This window comes from Ranitomeya imitator, chromosome 4 (assembly GCF_032444005.1).
Source record: "Ranitomeya imitator isolate aRanImi1 chromosome 4, aRanImi1.pri, whole genome shotgun sequence".
Taxonomy (NCBI): domain Eukaryota; kingdom Metazoa; phylum Chordata; class Amphibia; order Anura; family Dendrobatidae; genus Ranitomeya; species Ranitomeya imitator.
This window is the reverse complement of record NC_091285.1, coordinates 285,524,922-285,549,634: the sequence shown is the minus strand read 5'-3', so window position 1 is coordinate 285,549,634 and position 24,713 is coordinate 285,524,922. Positions and strand designations below refer to the sequence as shown.

The 24,713-nt window shown below is 43.0% G+C and overlaps 1 protein-coding gene across 1 annotated transcript in view; it reads right to left on the bottom strand.

Moving 5' to 3' along the window:
* The window catches only part of LOC138674079 (uncharacterized), a 133,537-nt gene that overhangs the window by 30,267 nt on the left and 78,557 nt on the right, over nt 1-24,713 (bottom strand). The window contains exons 3-4 of the mRNA XM_069762027.1: nt 9,378-9,481; nt 5,799-6,361 (exon numbers count right to left, since the gene is read on the bottom strand). Coding sequence (XP_069618128.1) covers nt 5,799-6,361; nt 9,378-9,481 — 667 coding nt within the window. The remainder of the gene's footprint in view (nt 1-5,798; nt 6,362-9,377; nt 9,482-24,713) is intronic.

Here is a 24,713-nt window from a genome sequence, read left to right as displayed (position 1 = left end):
TGTCAAGAGGTAAGCATGACATAGGGCTCCTTCTCACTTGCGAGAAATACGTCCAAGTCTCGCAGGTAAAAACCAAGCTCTGGCACTCAAGAGCGGAGCGTGCGGCTGCACAGCAACACATGGAGCCGCACGCTCCGCTCCGGAGTGCCGGTGCCAGAGCTGGGTTTTTACCTGTGAGACTCGGACGTATTTCTCGCAAGTGAGAAGGAGCCCTTAGTTTGATATATTTTTTACATATCTCGTACTTTTTGCAGACAGTTTTATTTTACCCAACAACCCCTTTAACTACCTTGCTTTACCTGTAGCAGAAACATCATAGCATTTAGGGCTCATACCCATATGTGAGAAAAGTTCCGTAATCTGGACTGAAAAAACGACGAGTGCCATGAGAGTACAATGCGATTTTCACACCTAACATCCGACTTACATACGATTGCAATGCGATTTTAACATGAGTTTTTTCATACACCAGGAAATATATGTCAAAACACACAAACACACACACATACATATACAGTATACATATATATTAGATAGATAGATAGATAGATAGATAGAAGAACAGCCGGCAATTCCTGTGCGCGTACAGTAATATCACTCTGACAGGTTAGAATATCATAAACAGAATAGATATATACACATAGAATACATATATATATATATGATCTGGATAACTTTGCAATGATACATACTGTAAGTCAGTTCAGCTTCATAGTTAGGAGAAGAGGGCGTGTACTTTTCTATCATGCTTAACACTGCCTGCTTATGATTGGTCAACTTCATGCAGGGACAGAAGTACACGCCCCCAGAGACAAATCTCTGGAAACATCCAGTTGAATTATAACATAAAGTATAACCAAAAATTTTCAAGCTAAGGCTGCCATCACACTAGCAGTATTTGATCAGTATTTTACATTAGTATTTGTAAGCCAAAACCAGGAGTGGGTGATAAATGCAGAAGTGGTGCATATGTTTCTGTTATATTTTTCCTCTATTTGTTCCACTCCTGGTTTTGGCTACATATACTGAGGTAAAATACTGACCAAATACTGATAGTGTGACGGCAGCCTAATACCTTCGCAATGGGGAGGAGAAATTAAAAAATAAAAACTATTCTATTCTATGATGTGGCCAGTTTACCATGCTCAAACTGGTGAAAGGTGCTATTTAAAACAATTTTTTAAATGGCAATGGTATTTTTACCATATCAAAGTCATTATTAAAAATAAAAATGTGAAATCTTGCAAATTTTCACAATTAACTCTATGGCTTTTTTATACTAACTTCATTTTATTTCAAGAATGAATAGGCTCTGACCTTATCCTACTATATAATTGTCTAAGGGTCACTTCCGTTTATCTTTCTGTCATGGATATTCATTGGTTGTGGCCTCTGTCATGGAATCCAAGTCGCTGATTGGTCGTGGCAAAACGCCCACGACCATTGCCACGACCAATCAGCGACGGGCGCATTCCGGCAGCAATATGGCCGCTCTTTCCTCCCCGCAGTCAGTGCCCGTTCCATACTCCCCTCCAGTCATCCAGTCAGCTCTCACACAGGGTTAATGCCAGCGTTACCGGAGCACGGTGTAACGCACTCCGGTTACGCAGCTATTAACCCCGTGTGACCAAGTTTTTACTATTGATGCTGCGTATGCAGCATCAATAGTAAAACGATCTAATGTTACAAATAATAATAATTAAAAAAAACGTTATTCTCACCCTGGCTGACCAACATACTACATACTACGTGACTGGGCAATATAGTACGTAGATGACCAATATACTACATACTATGTGGCTGGGCAATATACTGCGTGGCTGGGCAATATACTACATACAGTGGGGCAAAAAAGTATTTAGTCAGTCAGCAATAGTGCAAGTTCCACCACTTAAAAAGATGAGAGGCGTCTGTAATTTACATCATAGGTAGACCTCAACTATGGGAGACAAACTGAGAAAAAAAAATCCAGAAAATCACATTGTCTGTTTTTTTTAACAATTTATTTGCATATTATGGTGGAAAATAAGTATTTGGTCAGAAACAAACAATCAAGATTTCTGGCTCTCACAGACCTGTAACTTCTTCTTTAAGAGTCTCCTCTTTCCTCCACTCATTACCTGTAGTAATGGCACCTGTTTAAACTTGTTATCAGTATAAAAAGACACCTGTGCACACCCTCAAACAGTCTGACTCCAAACTCCACTATGGGGAAGACCAAAGAGCTGTCAAAGGACACCAGAAACAAAATTGTAGCCCTGCACCAGGCTGGGAAGACTGAATCTGCAATAGCCAACCAGCTTGGAGTGAAGAAATCAACAGTGGGAGCAATAATTAGAAAATGGAAGACATACAAGACCACTGATAATCTCCCTCGATCTGGGGCTCCACGCAAAATCCCACCCCGTGGGGTCAAAATGATCACAAGAACGGTGAGCAAAAATCCCAGAACCACGCGGGGGGACCTAGTGAATGAACTGCAGAGAGCTGGGACCAATGTAACAAGGCCTACCATAAGTAACACACTACGCCACCATGGACTCAGATCCTGCAGTGCCAGACGTGTCCCACTGCTTAAGCCAGTACATGTCCGGGCCCATCTGAAGTTTGCTAGAGAGCATTTGGATGATCCAGAGGAGTTTTGGGAGAATGTCCTATGGTCTGATGAAACCAAACTGGAACTGTTTGGTAGAAACACAACTTGTCGTGTTTGGAGGAAAAAGAATACTGAGTTGCATCCATCAAACACTATACCTACTGTAAAGCATGGTGGTGGAAACATCATGCTTTGGGGCTGTTTCTCTGCAAAGGGGCCAGGACGACTGATCTGGGTACATGAAAGAATGAATGGGGCCATGTATCGTGAGATTTTGAGTGCAAACCTCCTTCCATCAGCAAGGGCATTGAAGATGAAACGTGGCTGGGTCTTTCAACATGACAATGATCCAAAGCACACCGCCTGGGCAACGAAGGAGTGGCTTCGTAAGAAGCATTTCAAGGTCCTGGAGTGGCCTAGCCAGTCTCCAGATCTCAACCCTATAGAAAACCTTTGGAGGGAGTTGAAAGTCCGTGTTGCCAAGCGAAAAGCCAAAAACATCACTGCTCTAGAGGAGATCTGCATGGAGGAATGGGCCAACATACCAACAACAGTGTGTGGCAACCTTGTGAAGACTTACAGAAAACGTTTGACCTCTGTCATTGCCAACAAAGGATATATTACAAAGTATTGAGATCAAATTTTGTTTCTGACCAAATACTTATTTTCCACCATAATATGCAAATAAAATGTTAAAAAAACAGACAATGTGATTTTCTGGATTTTTTTTTCTCAGTTTGTCTCCCATAGTTGAGGTCTACCTATGATGTAAATTACAGACGCCTCTCATCTTTTTAAGTGGTGGAACTTGCACTGTTGCTGACTGACTAAATACTTTTTTGCCCCACTGTAACTGGGCAATATACTTCGTGACTGGGCAATATACTACGTGACTGGGCAATATACTACGTGGCTGGGCAATATACTACATAGCTGGGCAATATACTACGTGACTGGCCAATATACTACATAGCTGGGCAATATACTACGTTACTGGGCAATATACTACGTCGCTGGGCAATATACTACGTGACTGGGCAATATACTACGTGGCTGGGCAATATACTACGTGGACATGCATATTCTAGAATACCCGATGCGTTAGAATCGAGCCACCATCTAGTCTTTTATAATGAAGCATCTAATGAGCATGTGCAAAGGTCACTGTGAAGGGAGGAAAAGCAGGGTCAGCTGTGACATCACCTACTGTGATTGGTGAATGCTGTGTTATCAGCTGTGGATAGCAGTTTTACCTTTCATTGCAATCCGGTCTCTGATAAGGACAGTTTTTACAAAATTCATGTTCATGTAACACAAAAATGCGATTTGAACAATTGGTAATTTTCTGAAGAAACACTGACTTTAACATTACCAGTGACTATCTGTAGGGATGTGGACTGTCTTAACCTGTTCCTCCCCTGAAGACAACGAACGCGCTGTGAAAATGTGGTCATGCGATTCTATATGTAATAGTGATGTAATGTATTATGCTAATGTACAGCATGTAAAGGTACCGTCACACTAAGCGACGCTGCAGCGATACCGACAACGATCCGGATCGCTGCAGCGTCGCTGTTTGGTCGCTGGAGAGCTGTCACACAGACCGCTCTCCAGCGACCAACGATGCCGGTAACCAGGGTAAACATCGGGTTACTAAGCGCAGGGCCGCGCTTAGTAACCCGATGTTTACCCTGGTTACCATCCTAAAAGTAAAAAAACAAACGCTACATACTTACCTACCGCTGTCTGTCCTCGGCGCTCTGCTTCTCTGCTCTGGCTGTGAGCGCCGGGCAGCCGGAAAGCAGAGCGGTGACGTCATCGCTCTGCTTTCCGGCCGCTGTGCTCACAGCCAGACCAGAGAAGCAGAGCGCCGGGGACAGACAGCGGTAGGTAAGTATGTAGCGGTTGTTTTTTTTACTTTAATGATGGTAACCAGGGTAAACATCGGGTTACTAAGCGCGGCCCTGCGCTTAGTAACCCGATGTTTACCCTGGTTACCAGCGAAGACATCACTGAATCGGTGTCACACACGCCGATTCAGCGATGTCTGCGGGGAGTCCAGCGACGAAACAAAGTTCTGGACTTTCTTCCCCGACCAGCGACAGCACAGCAGGGGCCTGATCGCTGCTGCCTGTCACACTGGACGATATCGCTAGCCAGGACGCTGCAACGTCACGGATCGCTAGCGTTATCGTCTAGTGTGACGGTACCTTAAGTCTTGCAAAGTGTTGAGGTATAATGTGAGTAGTGAAGTGAAGGATAAGTGTAGGATCAGCTTAGAATAGCATAAGTATGGTTTATATAGTAAGTGGTTTAGCAACAGTATAGGACACAGGATAGGAACAATAGGTTTAGTATATAAGATAGGAAATAGTTAATGATAGAACTAGCCCAGTGGGTGGGAACTAGTGTTGATGAAAAGGGGGGGCACTTCTTGGTAATGTGAGAGTTAGGTGTGGTTAGAGAAGTGCAGTGTTCAGGTGCAGTGGGCTGCTAGGGCCAGCATGTGCCATTTGTTTCAGGAAGTGGGAGGTCTTGCTGGGATCCCGAGCAGTCGCTCCTGTCCCATCTGGAGCCCAAGGTCTTGCATAGGGACTGCCGGACACACCTTGTCCTTTGCCGTACAGTGTAAGATTGACAGGGAGCCGCATAGACAGAAGGTGATGGCTGCTAAAGTGGACAGGAAACCCCTGAGGCTGACAGTCAGTGGACTTGGGGATAGTCCAGAATGAATGGGTGTCAAGGCTTAAGAGGTACTGTACTAAGGAAGGAAGAAACATAAAATGCTGTGCCCCATACCCCTTTGTCATCATCTGATGAACTTCACTGACTAGTAAACATTTGCCTGTTGTAAACTTGACATCCCCTGAATTGTATGCGGCAGCTCCTGAAGATGGAAGCCTGGAGGCAGCAGAGGCCTTTGGCCTACAAGTGAGTGTGATGCACCCCACACCCTACAGCACATTGGCATTGGGACACCGTTTATCTGTAAAGTGCCAGAGTGCAACCGGACAGCAGCTCGGTAATGACTACCATTCTGGAGCACTTTACATATCACCTGTGGATAATGGCTAACAGCAATCAAACCCTTAACTCTCGGAACCAGAGGGGTTCTTGCATCAAACAGATCCCTCCTCCTGTTGATCCCCCACAAGGGGAAACTGTGGTCTATTGTACTAATATTTACAGCTAATAAACGTACATTTGTTTCCTGCTGGCTTAGTATGGCTTAGTTCTTGTCCCACTTTATCCTTGGTACCCTCCATCAGTGTAATGTTGGCTTTATTTTTTTTACTCTTGATATTGTCTACACCCTCCAGATTGCCAGTGGTTTTGTAGTCATTCTCCTCTGCACTGAATTGTGCACTCTTGTCTGCCCCCTTCTTGGAGGCCAGTAATTGCCACTGCTTTTTGGGGTACACTGCTCCTTCAATAAGCTCTTGCCAGCTGTAGTTTAGCACATTCACCACACCTTGTGGGAAGACAATCTCATACTGTGAGAAGAAATGCAAAAGCTTCCCAAGCTCATAAAGCAAAGTAGGAGCAACATATTTGTAGTCCTCAAATGGGTTCATGAAGGGATCCTCATCATAGATGCCCTGATTTAACTTCTGGTTATGCACTTCTCCACCATTCTTCACAAAGCTAGGGGCACCAATATCTGGCAGCACTGCAAACTTCTCTTTATGCAGCTTGTCTTCTTTTGGTGATACATCTGTCTTCTTTTCAGCTTGAGAAGAAACCCCTTTTTTATTTTTGTTCAGGCTGGTGTAAAAACAAAGAATATTTAATAGTTATATTTTCCAATAAAGATATTTTAAAATGTATTACAGAAATGTATATTATCAGAAAGAAAAAATACTAATTCATTTAAGGGAAAATTGTATGTACCACATATTAATAAATAATATATACCCGCCTTGTGTGCATGGAGCAGCACTAAACAGATGAGTACAATAGAAAGATAAAAACATTAAAGGGGTTGTCCCCTTTCAAAAAATCCCAGTCCCCAGGTTCAGTTTGCTATAAAAAACAAACTGTGCCTTACTCATCGTTCCCAGGAGCAGCGCTGAGTAGCTGCCGCTGTCTGTGATATTGGCTGCACTACTAATGTAAGTATTACGCACAGTATGGGAAGACTAAGTGCAACACGAAGGGATGAGGGGAAGGAAGCCCAGACACTAGGGAAGGGGTGAGTGGAGACCCCTATGCAGATCTGATAACACCCTACCTGCCCTACTGTCCCTACTAAATAGGTTCCTCACCAAATGCCGAGCAGGAACCTAAGCCCTGTATCTCCCTAGTGCTAGGCCCTGGATAGTGAGGGGGAGGGGTTGAATGTTAAGAATATATACTTGATTTGAAGATATCCAAAATAGATGCTTGCAGACAAAATGGACGCTTTGCTGAATATATGTAAGAATCACAGAAACTGAATAAGGTTGGAATGGGCTCTAGTACGCTCGTACCACGTTGTACCAGTCACTTCATGTCGATCAAAGATCGACATGCTACGTAAATGGAAAAGCCCTAATGATTCTTCCATTAATAAATTTATTGCGGACTATATTGATTTACTTTGAAGATTATGTGCAAGACAGATGTCAACTTGACCTAACTAATTCACCTTTAGAGTAATGTAGATAATGACATCTAGGAAACAGATGTCAGCAATAATTATTAGCAAAGCCTCTTATTTTTCCCTATAAATTGCTGTACATTTCAACCATTTGTCATGGTCAGGACATGGTTAATGTCCTGTCAGGGTTAATTTTGCTAGCCTCTTTTCCAAAATGGGAGGGGTATTTATACTCGCTCCTAATCTGGTTTCTCTGTCAGCTATAGACTCTGTTTCTGTCTGTATGCGTGACTCCTGGAGTATGTGCCCGGCTTGCATAGCGTTGTCTTGCTTTCCGTACTTTACCCTGTTTGTGTACCTGGCTACTGAACTCTGGCTTTGCTTCTGATGATGCCCTGTCTCTCCGTTTTGGTACCCCGTAATCTCCTGGCTATGACTTCTGCTTGTTTGATAATTCTTTAGTGCTTGTCCCTTCTCTGTTTCCCCGGCGTCTTGCTCTGCCCCCTCTCCTCCTCCCACTCTTGTCAAAGGTCCCGTGGGTTCAGGTTAGTAACTTGGCGTTTTGCTCAGCTGCTGTGTGCAGCTTCCCCTGCAGCATAGATACCCAGGCACTGTGACATCAATAAAGCAGAATTCATTTGAGACACGACTCACTGTCTATGTCTTGTGATTTCTCTGGCTGTAATCCTCCAATATACAATTTGGCGGCAGTCAACTAAGATAAGAACACACGCATTTCGTGCACCCTAACACTGGTCAATCCCCACTGTAAACTAATGACAAAAAGGTAGACAGACAAGGGGAATTAACTTAGTTTGAGCAGACTCAGAGAGGTAACACAAACATCCTCAAACAGCTCCAGAGAGTAAGTTAGCCTACAGCTATAGCTCCAAGTCCTCACAAGGGAAAAGTGTGAATATCGCCAGCAACACTCTGCAGCAGACTGGGGATGTATAAACCCCCAGGTCCAGGTGAGTAAACTAGAGCCGGAGGGAGGTTGCTGCTGGGTCAAAGAGTCAGAAGGATTAAGGAGGCGTCTGTAGAGCCAAACGCAGAGAACTTCTGCAGCCAGATGCAGAGCGACAGTCTGTTGCATCTGAGACACCCATGACAGTAAGACTGTAAAATAAAAGATGAGATTCTCCAGCAGTGTCCACCATTTGTGATTAGACACTGCAATCTACTGCTCAGGCAGAACCCTGCAGAATGAGAAGAAAGAGGAAGTCTTGTAGAGAGGACAGGTCCAAAGAGAGCACCAGATCAGATGACTTCAGTAATACAGCTCTACGATATAAAAGAAGGGAGTGACAAGGCGGGAAGGAGTTTGGCGCCAATGAGGAGACCAGCAGGTTGTGCGCTGGGAGGGACGCTGTGGCCGAGTCACTAGTATAAGTGACCCACACTACGCCGGGCAAGACCTGAGGCATATCCCTGCACCGGTCAAGATCCACGAGCCAGACTATGCCTGTTAAGACCTGAGGAGGTGGACATCCACTGCGGTGAACAAGAGGCGTGAGTGAGTAGGGCCGTTACTTCCGACACTGACATACTGTACAGGGGTCAGTCGGGGTTAGTGCAACAGACAAGGTGGGGACCGTCCAGAGTGCAAGAGGTACAGAGAGCATTGACTGACTTTGTCAAAAGGACTTGCGGCCTAGTGGGAATAAACGGAGACCCCCGTGAGGGCCTACTATATAAAGGGGATCATTATAATGGTACCCTTGGGACTGTGGACATTGCTCTCATAAGAAACGTGATGTACGTAACGTAGTGAAATCCTTCTGCAAGAGTTATAGTGCATTGATAACAACTGTGACATTAATGTATATTGAATATTGTACTCTGTAATTACCGATATCGCAGAACTACTCTGTTGAAATCACCCTTCGCCTAGATTCACACCCAGAGAATAAAAAGTTGGTTGCTTCCACATTGTCCTTGTCTGCTTGTTGCATCCCAGTAACCTGCTAACACTGACATCATGTCAGCAGCATATACCGGAGCTCAGTGACTCTGAGAGGAGTGTTCTGTCTACATGGGCAAAGATACTGTATGATTTCAGAACTGCAGGCAGTGCTGGAGCAGCAGTGGACAACTCAGCATTGGACCTAGGTATGGTGATTACAACCCTGTTTGTTTTATACAACAAACTGCACCGAGGGGCCTAGATTTCCTGAAAGTGAACAACCCTTTTAAACTTACCTGTTAATGAAGCTTGCAAGACGAGGATTGATGTTCATGTACTTCATGTCTGAGGGTAATTCCTCAGGCACTTTCTTATTTCTTTTAACTGTTTTTGTTTTCCTCTGAAATACAAAGTCATAAATATTGAAACATCATTAAAAGGGATGGACAAATTTGGGAACTTTTTTTTTACTTGAATGTGTATTTTTGGTTAAAACTCATTTTTGAAATTGATTTTGATTAAAAATGTTGCACATTTTGGCTTTTCTAGGATCTTTGTTTGCATGCCCATTCCTAGCTGCAGAATCAGAATCCACTTCGCTCTAAGAACAAAGAAATGCAATTCATGTAGAATACAGATTTCCTACATAATGGTTGCAATTAAAAGCAGAAGGGCCCCATTTACAATAAAGAGGACTGTCTGGCTTCTGTTCTGTCTGTTTTTAAATAGAACAGACAGCACAGGAGGGTCATGTGGATACAAGTGGAATTTCAGGTCATTCATCACATTTAACTTTATTGGATGTGTTAGAGTCTTAAAGGGGTTTTCCAGCCTCAGACTACAAGTCTGCAGTCACTCTCTAAGACAGCAGACTTGTGAATCCTCACATCATGCGTACTTTCTGCTGTGAGGATTCTCTGGTGCTGGTACTGGGCAACGATGGCCACATGACTGCATGTACTGTACAGACCAAAAGTTTGGACACACCTTCTCATTTAAAGATTTTTCTTTATTTTCTGTTATGATCAGGTGGCCTTGGAGCAGCATGAAATGACCTTCGCTGGAGAAGTGGTAACTTTACTGACCGCAAACCCTGATCCTATCACGGCAACTAGAAGTAGCCGTGGGGCGTGCCTAACCAGACCTAGACACCTCGACACAGCCGGAGAACTAAATATCCCTAAAGATGGAAATAGGAAAACTCTCTTGCCTCAGAGTAGACCCCCAAAGGATAGGTAGCCCCCCACAAATAATGACTGTGAGTAGGAGAGGAAAAGACACACGCAGACAGAAAACAGGGATAAGCAAAGGAGGCCACTTCTACCTAGATAGGAAAGGATAGTACAGGATACTATGCGGTCAGCATAAAACACTACAAAATATCCACAGCAGAAAAATACAAAAACTCCACCACCTAACTAAAGATGTGGAGAGTATATCTGCGACTCCAGCGAATCCAACTAGACTGAGAAAAACGTCAGGCACAGTCTAGCAGGAACAAAATAGAAACAAGATCAGCACAAAAAATAAACACACAGCCGTGTGTCTAAAAAAATGAAGCAAACACTTATCTTTGCTGAGTTGGTAGCAAGCAGGAGAGGCCAGGCAGAGGACCAACACTTCCAAAGGAACATTGACTACTGGCAAGGACTAATGAATCCTGCACAGCTAAATACCCCAGTCAGGATTGCAATTAGCAGAAACACCTGTCCAAGACTGCTGCTCAGGAAAAACTGCATTACCATCAACAACCATCGGAGGGAGCCCAAGAGCAGAATTCACAACAATTTTCATGACTATGAAAATTGTACATTCACACTGAAGGCATCAAAACTATGAATGAACACATGTGGAATTATATACTTAACAAAAAAGTGTGAAACAACTGAAAATATGTCTTATATTCTAGGTTCTTCAAAGTAGCCACCTTTTGCTTTGATGACTGCTTTGCACACTTTTGGCATTCTCTTGATGAGCTTTAAGAGGTAGTCACCAGGAATGGTCTTCCAACAATCTTGAAGGAGTTCCCAGAGATACTTAGCACTTGTTGACCCTTTTGCCTTCACTCTGCGGTCCAGCTCACCCCAAACCATCTCGATTGGGTTCAGGTCTGGTGACTGTGGAGGCCAGGTCATCTGGCGTAGCACCCCATCACTCTCCTTCTTGGCCAAATAGCCCTTACACAGCCTGGAGGTGTGTTTGGGGTCATTGTCCTGTTGAAAAATAAATGATGGTCCAACTAAACGCAAACCGGATAGAATAGCATGCCGCTGCAAGATGCTGTGGTAGCCATGCTGGTTCAGTATGCCTTGAATTTTGAATAAGGAAAATTATATATTGAGCACACTCCAACAGATGTGATGCAAAAGGGGGTATTTAATATCATACATACAGTAGTCACAAACGTTTCGGCCTGCAAAGACCTTCATCAGTGTGCTAATGGTAGCAAGAGTGGTACATATAGTGAAACCCCTGTAAAGCTTAATTGCATCAGTAGAAGGAATAAAGTGAATTTGCCAGAAAAATGTGGAGGGCTGTACAACAGGCCAATCCAGCCGGCAGAGTGCTAAGGGGGAGAGAAAGGAACTACGCGGTATCCACCGCAAGCGGCACACTGATGAAGGTCTTTGCAGACCGAAACGTTTGTGACTACTGTATGTATGATATTAAATACCCCCTTTTGCATCACATCTATTGGAGTGTGCTAAATATATAATTTTCCACCTAGTAAGGTTTGGGAACCTATCTTTATGTACCTCCCCTTCAGGCTGTGCTGAACATTTTCTGTACTTCAATTTTGAATAAATCCCAAACAGTGTTACCAGCAAAGCACCCCCACACCATCACACCTCCTCCTCCATGCTTCATGGTGGGAACAAGGCATGTAGAGTCCATCCGTTCACCTTTTCTGCATCGCACAAAGACACCGTGGTTGGAACCAAAGATCTCAATTTGGACTCATCAGACCAAAGCACAGATTTCCACTGGTCTAATGTCCATTCCTTGTGTTCTTTAGCCAAAACAAGTCTCTTCTGCTTGTTGCCTGTCCTTAGCAGTGGTTTCCTAGCAGCTATTTTACCATGCACAAAGTCTCCTCTTAACAGTAGTTGTAGAGATGTGTCTGCTGCTAGAACTCTGTGTGGCATTGACCTGGTCTCTAATCTGAGCTGCTGTTAACCTGTGATTACTGAGGCTGGTGACTGGGATAAACTTATCATCAGAAGCAGAGGTGACTCTTGGTCTTCCTTTCCTGGGGCGGTCCTCATGTGAGCCAGTTTCTTTGTAGCGCTTGATGGTTTTTGCAACTGCACTTGGGGACACTTTCAAAGTTTCGCCAATTTTTCGGACTGACCTTCATCTCTTAAAGTAATGATGGCCACTCGTTTTTCTTTACTTTGCTGCTTTTTTCTTGCCATAATACAAATTCTAACAGTCTATTCAGTAGGACTATCAGCTGTGTATCCACCAGACTTCTGCTCAACACAACTGATGGTCCCAACCCCATTTATAAGGCAAGAAATCCCACTTATTAAACCTGACAGGGCACACCTGTGAAGTGAAAACCATTTCCGGTGACTACCTCTTGAAGCTCATCAAGAGAATGCCAAGAGTCAGTTTCAGTTGTTTCACACTTTTTTGTTAAGTATATAATTCCACATGTGTTCATTCATAGTTTTGATGCCTTCAGTGTGAATTTACAATTTTCATAGTCATGAAAATACAGAAAAATCTTTAAATGAGAAGGTGTGTCCAAACTTTTGGTCTGTACTGTATGTGCCGACTACAAAAGTGTGGCCTTGCTCAAAGCAAGTGTTCTAAGGCCAGAAACAGTCTAGTTGGAAAGTGTCCTGAAGTATCCAAAAGACATACTAGCAGTCACATGACTGCCTGGTCCTGGCACTGACAATGGAGAATCCCCACAGTGTGAAGTGCGTGTGATGTGAGGATTCACAAGTCTGCATAGATTGACTACAGACTTGTAGCCTAAGGCTCGATAACCCCTTTACAACCATATTGACCAACATTGGGTTTGTTTGTTTTATTCAAATTAACCAAGACTCCTAGACTTCTCAACAGGGGAAATTATTTATACAAAATGAGAAACAAGTAAAGAATAACAGACTGAAAGCAGATAATAATTATGTTCTCAAAGCAACCACCACCTTCAAACAGAAGTGGATTGAGCCTCAGGACAAGAATGTATCCTGTAATAAAAATAAGATAGGCAATGTACTTCTATTCTGTGGATGTCAGGATAACTATGTTGAATGTGGAAGGTTGGAGGCATTACTAGCAAACTTAATGGAAGACATAGTTGGCACTCTTGTCTGTGTGCAGGTGCTCAGTGGCAGAGATAAAACCACTACACACCAATTACAAATGCATAAATGAGTAAATTTGTATTTTACTGACACGTCAACATATGTGGAACCTGGCATGGGAAAATGGCCAATGTTTTGGTTGATATTTGATGCATGAGGGGTTTAGCTCATATATTTAAATGTATGAAGATTGCTGTATAGTCTACAGCAGTTTAGATGTAGGGAGGGCCACTTCATATTGCTCCTGGATGCTGTTAAGGTGTTTGCTCTGTGCTGTCCTCCATTAGTTTGACTTTTATTTGCTAGCTAAAATAATTGACCAAAGGTGGCTCTTATTGGAACTTAGTCTTTATTGCCACCTTTTTAATATTGAAAAGATAAACAATAGATGGAATAGATGATAGCAGGATTGTTCTCTCCCCCTCTATTATTGGTTAGGTTATCAAATTTTAGCTCTTTTAACATACTCTACGAAGTGTCCTATTTGTTTTTTGCACAAAAGGAGAGATGAAAAATAGCCCTTCAATGCTGATGCTCTGTTGTACCTGGTCGATCTTCCTATTCTGTTATACATGGTAAAGAATTTTGATGTCTTTATTTTACTAATCATCAGCTGGGGTAGGTCAGTTCTCTGACTGTGGTCAGTTGTTCTGTATAAGGAAGTTAATTTTGGTGCACATGAGTTTCAATTTCCTGCATGTTGGATGACTGTAACATCCTCAATATACGAACTTTATTTAAATGTAAGAGGTGGTGACAATACTCCAGGAAAACCCCAGCCCTGTGTATGATTGGCGTGAAAGGCTGCCACCTACCATTCAGACGGGACCATGTGAAACTAACCGGAAGAGGAAGAGTTACAGGAGGGATGAGTTTGGATGTAACACCTAGTCAGGTGACATTGATGATAGAGTTCCTCAATATAAAGAGTCTACGCACCAAAACACAGCAGGTTTTGGAGCCAGGGGAGAGCGGTCCAGACGTGCTCAAGAGGAGACACAGTAGATAGGGAGACAAGCCTGACTGAGAAGCGTGTGCCATCAAAATGCTGTCAGGTTACAACTTGGACCCCAGCGGCACCAAATGAGACCTGGAGTCCAGGTTACGCCAGTCAAGACCCGAATATCTGATCTACACTAGTCAAGACAGAGTCCCGACTATGCCAGTCAAGACCCAAATACCAGACCTGTGCCAGTCAAGACCGAGAGTCAATACGAATCCGGTCAAGAACCAGAGCCAAGCTCTCTTTCCCTCAGATCTGCAAAATACACTACATCAGTCAAGCACTGAAGAAGATCCTTATGGGAGTAACCTGCACAGAAGCTCCAACAGAAATGAATATTTACCCATTAGGCAAACATCAGCATAAGGCTGCGGTCACACTATCAGTATTTGGTCAGTATTTTACATCAGTATTTGTAAGCCAAAACCAGGAGTGGGTGATAAATGCAGAAGTGGAGCATATGTTTCTATTATACTTTTCCTCTATTTGTTCCACTTCTGGTTTTGGCTTACAAATACTGACGTAAAATACTGACCAAATACTGCCTAACCTTCAAGAAGTTTCTACCAACATGTAAAGTAAACTTTAAGACTCATTATATGCTCTGTATTCTATAATTTAACTGTGATACCCTGCCCTGTTGTATCTTGTTAACTGTTGGCATAGCTATTGCAATTTCCTGCCATATCTGAGGAAATAAATAACTCATTTATTGTTTCCGCCTTGTGTTCCTCTGCCTGCTGCGTCAAACCACCTGCATTTCATTTGCTGTAGTCAGCAGCATGCAACATTATATCGTAGAGATGGCGGATTAGTCAGTGATCGAGCCCGTCAGGTGAAATATGCCCCTGGGGCTAATTTCAGAAACCTTCCGAAATTCATGGGAAGCAATTTATTACTGTGGGATTGAGTAGAGAGACTGAGAAGCATTCTGCATCTGTACCCCATGACCCCTGCCACACAGGCAGAGTTAGTCCTCTTGATATAGTAAAACAAAAGAAAAAGAGGCTAAGCCTCTGCCAGCTCACCGATACCACAGGTGCGCGGAACTCGTTCTGACCCGACGTGCAGTGGAAACAATATATGGAATAAAGTGGAAGTTCCAGCTCCTTAAAATTCAAAGTCTTTATTTTCCAAGTTAAAACTTCATAGTCATAGAATCCTTGTACATCATGGATGCATAGGCAGTGAAAAAGAAAGGTATAAGCAACGCGTTTCGATCAACTAAGATCTTTATCACAGCTTAATTCTACATCTACCTTCTAGTTTTTATAAGGTGTTCCATATACTCTTAACACAGCTGATTTACCCATATATACTCGAGTATAAGCCGACCCGAGTATAAGCCGACCCCCCTAATTTTGCCACAAAAAACTGGGAAAACTTAATGACTCGAGTATAAGCCTAGGCTGGAAAATGCAGCAGCTACCGGTAAATGTCAAAAATAAAAATAGATACCAATAAAAGTAAAATTAATTGAGACATCAGTAAGTTAAGTGTTTTTGAATATCCATATTGAATCAGGAGCCCCATATAATGCTCCATACAGTTCATGATGGGCCCCAGAAGATGCTCCATATTAAAATATGCCCCACATAATGCTGCACAAATGTTGATTATGACCCCATAAGATGCTCCATACAGATATTTGCCCCGTATAATGCTCCACAAATGTGGATTATGGCCCCATAAGATGCTCCATACAGATAACTGCCCCATATAATGCTGCACATGGCCACATAAGATGCTCCATACAGATATTTGCCCTGTATAATGCTCCACAAATGTTGATTATGACCCCATAAGATGCTCCATACAGATATTTGACCCCATATAATGCTGCACATGGCCCCATACAGATATTTGCCCCCATATCATGCTGCACATGGCCACATAAGATGCCCCATACAGATATTTGCCCCATATCATGCTGCACATGGCCACATAAGATGCTCCATACAGATATTTGCCCCCATATCATGATGCACATGGCCATATAAGATGCTCCATACAGATATTTGCCCCGTATAATGCTCCACAAATGTTGATTATGACCCCATAAGATGCCCCATACAGATATTTGCCCCATATAATGCTGCACATGGCCCCATACAGATGCCCCATACAGATATTTGCTCCCATATCATGCTGCACATGGCCCCATACAGATGCCCCATACAGATATTTTCCCCCATATGATGCTGCACATGGCCACATAAGATGCCCCATACAGATATTTGCCCCCATATCATGCTGCACATGGCCCCATACAGATGACCCATACAGATATTTGCCCCCATATCATGCTGCACATGGCCGGATAAGATGCCCCATACAGATATTTGCCCCCATAAAATGCTACACATGGCCACATAAGATGCTCCATACAGATATTTGCCCCATATGCTGTTGCTGGGATTAAAAAAATAAAAAAATGACATACTCACCTCTCAGGACCCCGGCACTTGCTTTACTCACCTTTCCCGTTCCACCGCTGACCGCCGATGTGTCTTCCCATCCTCTGCACCAACGTTCAGGAAGAGGGCAGCGCGCACTAATCACGTCACCGTGCCCTCTGACCTGAGCGTCACTGTGGAAGACACAGCGGTGCCGACGATGGAACGAGGAGCAGGTGAGTATCATGCACTGCCCCTGTCATACTTACCGGCTCCTGGTGCTGTCGCTGCCCGTCTGTTCCCCGGCGCTGCATTTCCTTCCTGTAGTGAGCGGTCACCGTTACCCCTCATTACAGTAATGAATATGCGGCTCCACCTCTATGGGAGTTGGAGCCGCATATTCATTACTGTAATGAGCGGTACCATGTGATCGCTCACTATAGGAGGAAGCTGCAGCGCTGGAAGAAGCAGGGACGTGCAAGGAGCGCGCCAGGAGTAGGTGAGTATAATTAGACAGCCCCCGCTCCCCCTCCCCTGCCGACCCCTGGGTATGACTCGAGTGTAAGCCGAGAGGGGGACTTTCATCCCAAAAAAGTGGGCTGAAAATCTCGGCTTATACTCGAGTATATACGGTAATCACCTCGTATCAATTGCAGAGTCTGCACCTATCAAATTACACAGAAAAATTACCAATCTTTAAAACATCATAATACATACAAATGACATAATACATACAACAGCTATTTACAAATAATGGTACAAAACCCCTAGATCTATACTCAAACACAGCCAGTCTCACAAGAAATGTACTCAAAGACCACAGGTGGGGTTCACATCGTCTGACCCTGACTCTTCAGACGCAAACTTCAGTGCATCAGATTTATCCCTGCACAACACAACAAAGGATAATAAAAAGAAAAGCCATAAACGGTCAAAAAACACCAAAGACAAGGAGGTAGGAAACATAAGAAATCCATTGGGAGTAACAACCCGCTACAAAAAGAAACTGAAGTATTGAATGTAATCAATCTGTCCACACAGGAATTAACAAAAGATCAAGTAAAAGTTTTATCATTAGGTCTTAATTTTGTGCCAGATATGGAATTCAATTTGTTCAACACCATACTAGATATAAATAAATGTATTCGTAACTTGACTATCAAAAAACATTTTTTAACAGAAGAAGATATTCAGGAAGCAAAAATGAATGAGGATGTTATAAACGAATATGAAAACTTGGATTATAAGGAACAAATGGCACTTTTGTGCCTTCAAGAATTATCCTCTTAGGAAAGAAAAAATGAAATTAATCAATCAGAAAAATTCATTACAAAAAAATCCATACTTTTATCTAATACAAACCAGAGTTGAAAGTATGGACACATTCCAAGAGGCACTAGAAAAGGACTTGAAAGACTTGAAAGATAGACAGAAACGACATAATCACAACAAAAATAATGACTTGTCAAAGAAATTAAGAGAAGCTTTACAAAGCTTGAAAGAAATGAAAAATATAATAATTAAAAGAAGCGATAAAGGAGGATCTATTGTTGTCTGTTCTGTCCTCACTAGCTGAGGCAGGCTCATACGTAGCTATACAGTCAGCTAAACCGCTACACCGGGGTCCAATAAGGAGACTGTGGTTGAGTCTGTGCTTTATTAAACGTAGTGGTATATTGATGCGGTGAAACTGTGAACAATGATATACATAGAATCAGTGCATGGCATAGAACAGATACATAATACACATGATATACATTATGCATAACATTTAGAAAGCTAGTAACTGAACTGGGAGTACAACTGGCTAGGCTAGGCTAATATGGAGCAGAAATATCTACAGAAAGCATAAAGACATACCGGCAATGCAATCGCAAGGGGGATGAAGTGAAGCGTCTTTCCTTGAAGGCAAACTAAAGAAAGTGAAAGGAAAAATGGAGGGAAATGGAGGCTGAGCTACCATAATGCATTGCAAAGGAGGAGGAGAATCAGACATGGATAGTACAAAAACAGAAAAATGGAACTGCCAACATAACTCTGACCGCTAGAGGGAGCCAAAGCATCACAAACAAATAAAGGTATAAATATATCCATACTGAGAAACCTGCAATTATGCAAACAGATAATCAGGGTAACAATATTTGATGGCAGAGACAGAACATTGTCCTCAATACAGAAGACTATAAAGAAAAAATGTGTGAACTACTATCAGACACAATGACATATGAAAAAATAATGAGAAATTCCATCAAGACATTTGATGAAGATATAAAACAAATTATCCAGGAAGGTCTTAATCTGGGAGTCATAAATAAAAAAACAGGCGGACTATTTATTAGTACCGCATCCAACATTGCCAATACTGTAGGACTCCCAAAGGTACATAAAACCAGCGGCATACCACCAATGAGACCAATTGTCTCAGGTCTAGGATCCATGAACGAGCACTGGTGTGAATGGCTCGACACACTGCTGCAGCCACTTGTTGTAAGACTACCATGATATATTAAAGACTCCAGGGAAGTCCTGAAAACTTTTTCCAAAAAAACCTGGCAAAGCCAATACACATGGCTATGCTGCGATGTCATATCGCTTTATACATGCATACCACGCGAAATGGCTATGAGAGCCTTGGAATTTCATATTGAAAAATACAGTGAATATTCACAGGATTTAAAAAAATTTTTGTTGCAGGTTGTTGTTTTTTCTGCTAGCCCACAATATTTTTTCTTTTGATGATGATGATGTATTTTTTTTACAGAAGACAGGTGTCCCGATGGGGGCTAAATATTCCCCATCTTTGGCCAATCTGACTATGGCCTTTTGGGAGTACAAATATATATATTCTGTGGATAATCCTTATTCTGGAGGCGTGATCTGGTATGGCAGATACATCGATGACCTACTCATCATATGGGGCGAAGATGTGTCTGCCATTCCGGACTTCGTCAAATACATGAATAATAACAGTTTCAATATTAAATTTACTCACAGGTGTGATAGGATACATATTTCATTTTTGGATCTGGAGTCACTAGGCATAGAAGGTCATACTATTATTAGCAAAACGCATATAAAACCTATCAGTGGGAATACTGTCCTGCATGCTAAAAGTAGTCACGCCAAACACACCATTATTCGATACCAGTGGGGGAGTACACTAGACTAAAAAGAAATTGTAGCAGAACAGATGATATGAATAAAGAATTTAAAGAACTGGAAATTAAATTAGGTGCAAGAAAATATCGCAGATGGTCTTTAAAAAGAGCAGAAAATATAGTGGGTAAAAAAGATAGAGAAAGTATGCTAATACACAGGAGACAGAATAGGAAAATAAAAGATCACAGAAAAAAGAAACCATTCATCTGTTTACAATATAGCTCACAATTTATTCAAATAAAAAATATTATTAATAAACGCTTGCCAATACTCTATGAGGACACTACACTATCCAATATATTGGGGGAGGGCATTAATGTGGTAGCTAGGAGAGCACCAACAACAGGAAACTTCATCTCCCCAGGACTATTTCTGACCAGAACCAAATCGAGAACATGGCTGGAAGTCTATGGCGTCTACAAGTGCGGACCCACATCGTGCAGCACATGTGAACATGCACTTACAAGTAAAACCTTCACTGACAAGAAAAATTCATCAATGTATAATATAAAGCAATTCATAAATTGTCATACAACTAATGTGGTCTATAAAATAGATTGTGAGATCTGAAATCTAACATATGTGGGTTGCACCACAAGAAAATTAAAGAAGCACATATCCGAACATTTGAGAGATGCACTAAAAGGAAATAGTAATAATCGTAATATTTCCATGGTAGCAAAACACTTTGTAACCCACCACGCTGGAAATATATCAGCAATGAGAGTCCAAGGTATAGAACAAATAAAAAAATCACCGCGCGGTGGAGATATAAAAAGTTGCCTCTTAACCCCTTCCCTACCCATGACGCCACGTAGGCGTCATGAAAGTCGGTGCCAATCCGACCCATGACGCCTATGTGGCGTCATGGAAAGATCGTGTCCCTGCAGATCGGGTGAAAGGGTTAACTCCAATGTCACCCAATCTGCAGGGACAGGGGGAGTGGTACTTTAGCCCAGGGGGGGGGTTACCCCCCGTGGCTACGATCGCTCTGATTGGCTGTTGAAAGTGAAACTGCCAATCAGAGCGATTTGTAATATTTCACCTAAAAAAATGGTGAAATATTACAATCCAGCCATGGCCGATGCTGCAATATCATCGGCCATGGCTGGAAACCCTGATCTGCCCCCCACCACCACCGATCTCCTCCCGAGTCCACCGATCTGTGGTCCGCTCCCCTCCGTCCTGTGCTCCGCTCCCCCGTCCTCCTGTCCGCTCCCCCCGTGCTCCTATGCCACCCACGTGCTCCGACGCCCCCCCGTGCCCCGATCTCCCCCCCTTATACTTACCGTGGCTCCCGGTGTCCGTCCGTCTTCTCCATGGGCGCCGCCATCTTCCAAAATGGCGGGCGCATGCGCAGTGCGCCCGCCGAATCTGCCGGCCGGCAGATTCGTTCCATGTACATTTTGATCACTGTGATAGGTTTTATCACAGTGATCAAAATTTTAAAAAAAGTAAATTAACCCCCCCCCTTTATCACCCCCATAGGTAGGAACAATAATAAAATAAAGACATTTTTTTTTTCCACTACAGTTAGAACTAGGGTTAGGGTTAGGGAATGTGCACACGTATTCTGGTCCTCTGTGGATTTTTCCGCAGCGGGTTTTTAAATTCGCAGTGCAAAACCGCTGCGGATTTATCGCCGGATTTACCGCAGTTTTTCTGCGGATTTCACTGTGGTTTTCTATTGGAGCAGTTGTAAAACCGCTGCGGAATCCGCAGAAAGAAGTGAAATGTGCGGAATGTAAACCTCTGCGTTTCTGCGCAGTTTTTTCTGCAGCATGTGCGCAGCGTTTTTTGTAAACTCATGGGAAACTGCTGCGAACTCGCAGCGGCGGAAATGCTGTGGATCCGCAGGTAAATCCGCAGGTAAAACGCAGTGCCTTTTACCCGCGGATTTTTCAAAAATGGTGCAAAAAAATCTCACACGAATCCGCAACGTGGGCACATAGCCTTAGGGTTAGGGTTGGAATTAGAGTTAGGGTTGGAATTAGGGCTAGGGTTGGAAATAGGGTTAAGATTAGGCTTATGGATAGGGTTATGGTTAGGGGTGTGTTGGGGTTAGGGTTATGGTTAGGGGTGTGTTGGGGTTAGGGTTGTGGTTAGGGGTGTGTTGGGGTTAGGGTTTGGATTAGGGTTAGGATTATGTTTAGGGTTGGGATTAGGGTTAGGGGTGTGTTGGGGTTAGGGCTGTGGTTAGGGGTGTGTTGGGGTTAGGGCTGTGATTAGGGTTATGGCTAGAGTTGAGATTAGGGTTAGGGGTGTGTTGGGGTTAGTGTTGGAGTTAGAATTGAGGGGTTTACACTGTTTAGGCACATCAGGGGTCTCCAAACGCAACATGGCGCCATCATTGATTCCAGCCAATCTTGCGTTCAAAAAGTCAAATGGTGCTCCCTCCCTTCCGAGCCCCGACGTGTGCCAAAACAGTGGTTTACCCCCACATATGGGGTACCGGCATACTCAGTGCAAACTGGGCAACAACTATTGGGGTCCAATTTCTCCTGTTACCCTTGTGAAAATAAAAAATTGCTTGCTAAAACATCATTTTGAGGAAAGAAAAATTATTTTATTATTTTCACGGCTCTGCGTTGTAAACTTCTGTGAAGCACTTGGGAGTTCAAAGTGCTCACCACATATCTAGATAAGTTCCTTGGGGGGATCTAGTTTTCAAAATGGGGTCACTTGTGGGGGGTTTCTACTGTTTAGGCACATCAGTGGCTCTGCAAACATAACATGATGCCCGCAGACCATTCCATCAAAGTTTGCATTCCAAAACGTCACTACTTCCCTTCTGAGCCCCGACGTGTGCCCAAACAATTGTTCCCCCCCACATATGGGGGATCAGCGTACTCAGGACAAACTGGACAACAACTTTTGGGGTCCAATTTCTCCTGTTACTCTTGTGAAAATAAAAATTGCGGGCTAAAAAATAATTTTTGAGGAAAGAAAAATGATTTTTTATTTTCACAGCTCTGCGTTATAAACTTCTGTGAAGCACTTGGGGGTTTAAAGTGGTCACCGCACATCTAGGTTATTTCCATGGGAGGTCTAGTTTCCAAAATGGGGTCACATGTGGGGAAGCTCAAATGTTTAGACACACAGGGGCTCTCCAAACCCGACATGGTGTCAGCTAACGATTGGAGCTAATTTTTCATTCAAAAAGTCAAATGGCGCTCCTTCCCTTCCAAGCCCGGCCGTGTGCCCAAACAGTGGTTTACCTCCACATGTGAGGTATCACTGTACTCAGGAGAAATTGCCCAATAAATTTTAGGATCCATTTTATCCTGTTGCCCATGTGGAAATGAACAAATTGAGGCCAAAATAACTTTTTGTGAAAAAAGTACTTTTTCATTGTTAAGGATCAATTTGTGAAGCACTTGGGAGTTCAATGTGCTCACTAGGCATCTAGATAAGTTCCTTGGGGGGTCTAGTTTCCAAAATGGGGTCACATGTGGGGGAGCTCAAATGTTTAGACACACAGGGGCTCTCCAAAGGCGACATGGTGTCAGCTAACGATTGGAGCTAATTTTTCATTCAAAAAGTCAAATGGCGCTCCTTCCCTTCCAAGCCCGGCCGTGTGCCCAAACAGTGGTTTACCTCCACATGTGAGGTATCACTGTACTCAGGAGAAATTGCCCAATAAATTTTAGGATCCATTTTATCCTGTTGCCCATGTGGAAATGAACAAATTGAGGCCAAAATAACTTTTTTGTGAAAAAAGTACTTTTTCATTGTTAAGGATCAATTTGTGAAGCACCTGGGGGTTCAAAGTGCTCACTATGCATCTAGATAAGTTCCTTGGGGGGTCTAGTTTCCAAAATGGGGTCACATGTGGGGGAGCTCTAATGTTTAGGCATACAGGGGCTCTCCAAACGCAACATGGTGTCCGCTAACGATTGGAGTGAATTTTCAAAAGTCAAATGGCGCTCCTTCCCTTCCGAGCCTTGCCGTGTGCACAAACAGTGGTTTGTGACCACATATGAGGAATCGGTGTACTCAGGAGAAATTGCCCAACATATTTTAGGATCTATTTTATCCTGTTGCCCATGTGGAAATGAACAAATTGAGGCTAAAAGAAATTTTTTGTGAAAAAAAGTACTTTTTCATTTTTACGGATCAATTTGTGAAGCACCTGGGGGTTCAAAGTGCTCACTATGCATCTAGATAAGTTCCTTGGGGGGGTCTAGTTTCCAAAATGGGGTCACTTGTGGGGGAGCTCCAATGTTTAGGCACACAGGGGCTCTCCAAACGCGACATGGTGTCCGCTAAAGATTGGAGCCAATTTTTCATTGAAAAAGTCAAATGGCGCTCCTTCCCTTCCAAGCCCTATCGTGCGCCCAAACAGTAGTCCCCCCCACATATGGGGTATCGGCGTACTCAGGACAAATTGTTCAATAACTTTTGGGGTCCAGTTTCTCTTTTTACCCCTGGGAAAATAAAAAAAATTGTTGCTAAAAGATAATTTTTGTGACTAAAAAGTTAAATGTTCATTTTTTCCTTCCATGTTGCTTCTGCTGCTGTGAAGCACCTGAAGGGTTAATAAACTTCTTGAATGTGGTTGTGAGTACCTTGAGGGGTGCAGTTTTTAAAATGCTGTCACTTTTGGGTATTTTCAGCCATATAGACCCCTCAAACTGACTTCAAATGTGAGGTGGTCCCTAAAAAAAATGGTTTTGTAAATTTCGTTGTAAAAATGAGAAATCGCTGGTAACATTTTAACCCTTATAACTTCCTAGCAAAAAAAAGTTGTTT